At 37.9% G+C, this 6,331-nt stretch overlaps 1 protein-coding gene across 2 annotated transcripts in view; it reads left to right on the top strand.

Moving 5' to 3' along the window:
- The first annotated feature begins 3,776 nt into the window (after window positions 1-3,776).
- trappc11 (trafficking protein particle complex subunit 11) overlaps window positions 3,777-6,331 on the top strand; it is a 171,654-nt gene continuing 169,099 nt past the window's right edge. For both annotated transcript variants that reach the window (XM_077578862.1, XM_077578861.1), the window contains exons 1-3: window positions 3,777-4,386; window positions 4,524-4,693; window positions 5,630-5,700. In XM_077578862.1, the coding sequence (XP_077434988.1) occupies window positions 4,183-4,386; window positions 4,524-4,693; window positions 5,630-5,700 (445 nt within the window). In that variant the 5' untranslated portion in view covers window positions 3,777-4,182. The remainder of the gene's footprint in view (window positions 4,387-4,523; window positions 4,694-5,629; window positions 5,701-6,331) is intronic.

The following is a 6,331-nucleotide window of genomic DNA, read 5'->3' as shown; positions in this document are numbered from 1 at the left end:
TTCCTTGTGTTTTCCCCTTGTCTTGTCATTTCCTGTTTTATTGTGAAAAGTCTGACTCCTCTCGTTTCTGGTCACTTGCCCTTCCTCGTGTGGTGTCTGTGTCAACCCTGATTGTGTCCACCTTTCCCCATTACCCTCATGTGTCATCCAATCAGTGCCCTCAGCCAGGTGTGTCTTGTCATGTCATTAGTGTTGGTGTATTTAGTCGGTTGTCTCCCCCCTGTCTGTGTCGGTTCATTTTTGCTGTTGCAACTGTCGTAAGTCTTTCGCCACGTCACGCTGACCTCTTCGCCTGATCAGGATCCATGTCATGTTGTTAGTCTCGCCTTAGTTGTTTTGTCATGTTTAGCTTCATGTTTTGTTAGTTCAGTTTATTTTGTATTTTGAAGTTAGTTTTTTTTTGATTAGATATTAAAACGTCTTTTTGGACTGCACCTCTGCCTCCTTGCCCTGCCTTCCCACATCTGGGTCCTAAAGCCCCCTCTTACTGACACTAGTTTGTGAAAGATAGTTATTTTGCCTGCAAAACGATAGGCATGCTCATGGGCTATACGCTTGAGCGCACGCCATACCACGCCCCGTCCTGTGGCAGAGGTTAGCAACATGGCCCAACTCTCTTTAAATATGGCTCTGGTCACTGTATAACAAGGGGACAGTATGTGCTGCTTTGAAGACACCCTTTTTCATTTATGCTCAGTTCCTTAGACAGCAATATTATATTTGGTAGATGCATCTTTTGTTGAATTACAGGTTGTTTAATAAACATTGTGGCCGAGGGTAACAACCTGGCATCTGTGTTTTCAGTTGGCCAGACTCTCTCTAACTATGGCTCTGTGACACACTGCAAAAGAGCTCCATCTGCTGGTCAAACTTGCAAACCTTTACAAAGCTTCATTCTTTGCTTTCACGTAATGAGCTTCAGCATTTCATATGTTCAATAAAGTTTCAGTGGATGTTGTCTATCTTTTTCAACTGTGGGATTGTGTTGTCCTTTTAAAGTGTGATTTACACAAGTAAAGTTGACCTTTCAAGTCTTTGTCATTTAGACATTGTTTTGTCTGTGGTGTTCAAAACAGTATTTTTAATGCATGACATAATACGGTAGTATTGTAAGCGGCTAGTTTTAGATGTTGGAGAGTACATATGTATTGTTATGTATGAAATACGGTATACTAGTGTATGCATACACAGTAAATTATGTACAATAAAGTTTAGAGTAGGACAAAATAAACTAAATTTTAGAGTAAGCTAATATTTACACTTGGAAGATTGTAAAATTAAGAATTGAAAAAATACATAAAAGTCACTAATGGGTTGAGGAATTAACTCACGACCTTCAGTTTTGCAGACTGCCTCACTATTACCTGAGCTATGCCCCTCCTGATGTTTGCTTATCTCCAACAGACCAAAAATATTGTTTTTGGTCTCTTGATCAGGAAGATTCCAGCTGACACGAGTGATATAGGCTACTAATGAACAGCAGGAGCTGTGTGGCTCAAGGAGTAGTCTCCCAAACTGAACGTTGTGAGTTTGTTCATCAACTTTTGAGTGACTGTCATTTTTTTTTTAAATTCTTTATTTTTCTCTCTCCCGAGTATAAATATTACTCTAAAACTGTCTATTTGGTCCCACTCTAAATAGAGTCAAATTTACTCGACAGAATTTACTGTGTAGGTGCAGTACTTGTGAACAGGGATATTGTTTTATTCTATGGTACATGGATTTCCATATTACTAAAATGAAGAGGAAAAAATTTGCCGAATGATCATAACCTTTCTTATTTTGTATCAAATAAATGGGGCTTTTAATTACTGCAGACAGGTTTGTCAAACACCAAGTTCATCTTTCCCGCAAAACAGCATGAAGTCGCTGACACTTCTGTGACGTTCGAGGCCTCGTTTGCAGTGGTCATGTGATTTTCGGCATCTACGAAGCAGTTGTCGGAACACTGCTTCAACACGCCTCCGCTTCATTAGCTCGAATCTGATTTGAGCAGGAAGGCTCAAGTGTAACATCTCTAGTATGTATGTAACCGTTTGAAAGCGTCTTTAGCAGTTTTGTGTTTTTTGTGTGAATTTTTTAGTCATTTGATATCCACCTTTTTTGTTGGTATATTTTTAACCTTTTTCAAGTGATGTCAAATAAACTGTTGAAACGCATGATCTTTCATGATCGGACCTCATCTTTACAGAGCACCACACGGAAACGACTTCAGGACCCTCAAGCAGCACATTTGCAGTAAATTGCCTCTAAATTGTATCATCTGCCAGTTGGCTAATGATAATGGCGTAATCTGCGATTGAGATACCTTTCAATGGACGCTTAATATAATTGGTAAGTAGTTGAGTACAAAGCAGAAAAAGATAAGGAGATAATGGGCAAGGCATCACTGCCAGACTCCACGTTTAAGAAAAAAAACGGGAATGAAAATTTGTGTACATTGTTTTGATAGCACTGCAAAAATATTTTCCAAAACCAAACTTTTCCAAGGCATGATAAATAAATGTATGTTCTGTCGTGTCAAAAGCCTTATAAAATCTAAGAAAATAATAAAACATTATCAAGACAAAAATCTGAATAAACAATTACATCTAATTCTAATTAGATATTATTGCAAATATGTCTGTTTTCCATGAAGCCAGATTGAGTCTCATCAATTATGGAATCGAGAATAGCTTTTATTCTTTGACGTCACATTGTAGTCCGTAGGTCAGAGGTGGGCAATCTCGGTCCTCGAGGGCCGGAGTCCTGCAGGTTTTTGAGGTTTCTCACTTCCAACACAAGCTAATTCCAATCAACAGGATCGTTATCAGGTTTATTTAGAGCTTGCTGATGATCTGATCATATATCAGCTGTGTTGGAGAAGGGCAACATGCAAAACCTGCAGGACTCCGGCCCTCGATGCCCACTTCTGCCGTAGGTGAAGTCGGGGTACTTTTTTTTGACTAAGCAATTTTTTTTGCTCATATAACTTTATTGAACATTTTTTAAAAAAGAATACGACATTATTAATACAGAAAACCCCCAAAGAAGCCATGGGGATATTTAAATAAAAACATTAAAAAAAGAGAATAAAGCCACAGTTCTTATCGCTTTCTTGTTGATAGATCTCAATATATTATTAATGTATTGTTTGGTTTTCATTTCAAACACTAAAAACAATTGGTTTTGAATGACTAACTTTGGATTTGTGTGTATGAAATTTCGCTAAAATAATTATCAAGTTTATTACAAACTTTTTACTATCATTATTACAGAAACCAAACACTACATTTTTCAGAAAATACATAAATTAGAGTCAATATGATCAATAATAAAACGAGACACATCTTTCCAGAATCTGTTAGTAGGACAATGCCATAATAGGTTCCAGGGGACATTTCACAGAATGAGCAATCAACACAAATGTCTTTCTTGAACCTAAAAAGATAATTTTTGACAGGATAATTAATACTACTTCGCAAGTGGAATTTCCGAGATCAAGGGGGCGTTCCCGTACACACTTCCTGGTTTGAAGTCGAAAAAGTCCGACTTCCAACCATCCTTGAATGCATTGTGGGGGTGTCCGATGGGTTCCGTTAAACAAACATTGAAATAATTGAGTAAACACCGAACTAAAACAATGCTTTATGACACATGTATTTACAGTATTTGGTACTACACATTACTTAGTCTGTAATCAAGAAGTGAAATCCCGATTCACGCTCCGTACCAAATGGGGGCAGTAATGCTACAAAAACGTTGTTTGCTTACCGCATGAAATGAAAAACATTAGAACATCCCACCCTTCTCCTTGGGAACTTACAACATACAGCAGCGAACGGAGTGTTTTGTTTCTTCTTTCGATTATATCAGAATATGTTTTGATCGATAAAAATATGATTCCGGTTTCATAAATGAGGTTATTGTTGTTCCGGATCGGCGGTTTTCTGATGTGACCAGTCGTTGACCGTGAGTCACCTGGGTAATTTTGTCTGTCTGAATTCATATGCACAATACATCCTGGTGCTATACATTTATGTCAGTGGGGTTGTAAACGTATATTTTCTTTGTTGACCGTTTAGTAATTGGTACGCTGAATTCGCCAAGCGATCTGAAGGATCCCTATTATTATCGAGTGTTATTTTTACTTAATTCGTTGCCTTTTGACTTTGTAGCTGAAGCCGCTGTTGAAAATTAAGGATGGCGGGTTTGCAATGGGAGCTTCCTGCAGAGTTATGCTGTCGACCGATGGCTTTTGTAGCTCTAACTGGTTTAGATGTGGTGTACAACGCTGTGCATCGTGCTATTTGGGATGTGTTTAGTGCTAACCGGCGAGCTGACAGAGTGCCAATCTCTTTCAAAATCCTCCCTGGAGACCACGAGTATCCCAAGTGTCGAACTAAGGTTTGTCAAAGAAAGTACTATTTAACAAGTTCATTATCGAGTCATAATAACGTACTGGCATGTAGTCTCATAAATCCTACCGATGGCACACAAAGAGTTTGAAGTCGTCAATTTACGGTTATGTTCTTCCCCCGTAGCGTACATCCTATGAGTGGTACATTCCTAAAGGAATCTTGAAAACATCCTGGATGAACAAACACCTGAATGAAGTACCAGCACTGGTTGTTGTCTTCTATGAATTGGATTGGGATGACCCACAGTGGAAAGAGAAACAATCTGAATGTGCTACAAAGGTTGAGATTGTCAGGTATATTTTTTCCTAATTTTTACCAACATCTGTTATTTGTCATCACTTGCCTTTGACAGTCTTGTTCACCTTCAAACTGTATTACATATCAATGCAATATGATTGACAATCATGTCTAGGCCTAATGTAATAAGATCCATCCAACCATTAATCAATTTTCATAACCATTTATCCTCACTAGGGTCGCAGACGTGCTGGAGCACATCCCAGCTGCCGGCAGTAATAATATACACACTAATAATTAGTGTACAGTAGTCTGTTTCAATGTCATCAATTTTTTGTCAACTATGTTAAAATGCAAAAGGAATTTGTCTCTAGTAGTTGGAGGTATGCTAGTACTGCAGCAACAAGCTAGCATTACAAAATTCACATTTAAGACATAAACACAAACATACAGAGAGCCCTTAAGCAATATAGTCAATTAGTGTGTTCAGCTGTGCAGTAATAATCCAGTACTCACACTGGTGTATGGAAGGTGCGAATGTTAAATGGTGGTCGGAGGGGCCGTAGGAAGCCACGCTTCCATCAGCCTGCCCGAGGGCAGCTGTGGCTACTTAAGTAGTTTACCGCCACCACAGTGTGAATTTGTGAGTGCATGAATATTGTATCCATTCCATTGTAAAGTGTCTCTGAGTGTTTAGAAAAGCACTATATAAATCAGATGCATTATTATTATTATTATTAACGACGATTGTGCAAATGGCATGACAATGACAGACATTAAGCAATTTAATGCATACACTTGTGTGGTAAGAGAAACACTGTGTATTTGAACAAAAATTACTAAAACGAAGACTACTAATGAGTGGCAATCGCTAACTAACTATCTAATCGCTCATGCCACGCAGTGTGTCTTGTACGAGTGTTTTTTTTCTTTTTAAGAAATCATATGGCCTTGGAACTGTTTTGCAAATCATCTCAACTCTTATGTTTTAGATCCAGTCTCCAGAGCAGGAATACAAAAGTGGCTGTAGTTTTAATTCAAAGGAAAACACCTCTGCCCCCAGGTAAGGACACCTACTTGAGGTGTGAAATATGGTATGACTATGAACTCCCATTTTGATTTTGTTGAATTCTGGGACTTTGTATCATTATTATTACCAAAATGCAATTTTTATCCTACATTTACAGCACAGCACAGGGCAGGGCTGCATGGTTGTATCAAATTTTTCATATTGCCATTAGAATAGAACAGGAAAGTAAATATTACTTAACCCTGGAGAACCCAAGAACCCTTTTCTTCTTTGGAAAATTATGAATTATACATTAAATGACTGCTATAAGTTCATTGAACACCAAAATATGTTTTTTCAATTTTAACCCTTTTTTTTTGAACTAGCTCAGAGTTGCTAATTTATCAATATATATATATAAAACATACTCCTAGGCATTCTGCAACATGATGTGAAATAGATTAACAAAAAAAACCCCACAATTTTACCATCTGCTGGTTTAAGATGGTTTTGTTTGGATTGATTTCCAGCTAAACAAAACAGCATGTTGCCAGCCATCTTGTCACCACCACTCTGGCTAAGTGCAATATTCATCCACTAGATGGTCCCATCCAGGGGTCAGAAGTGGCACTCTGGACTTTTGAAGTTAAATTTGTAAAAAAAAAAAAAAAAAAAGGTCTTTGTT

This window comes from Vanacampus margaritifer, chromosome 10 (genome assembly GCF_051991255.1).
Source record: "Vanacampus margaritifer isolate UIUO_Vmar chromosome 10, RoL_Vmar_1.0, whole genome shotgun sequence".
Taxonomy (NCBI): Eukaryota; Metazoa; Chordata; class Actinopteri; order Syngnathiformes; family Syngnathidae; genus Vanacampus; species Vanacampus margaritifer.
This window is presented reverse-complemented; position numbering and strand designations above follow the sequence as displayed.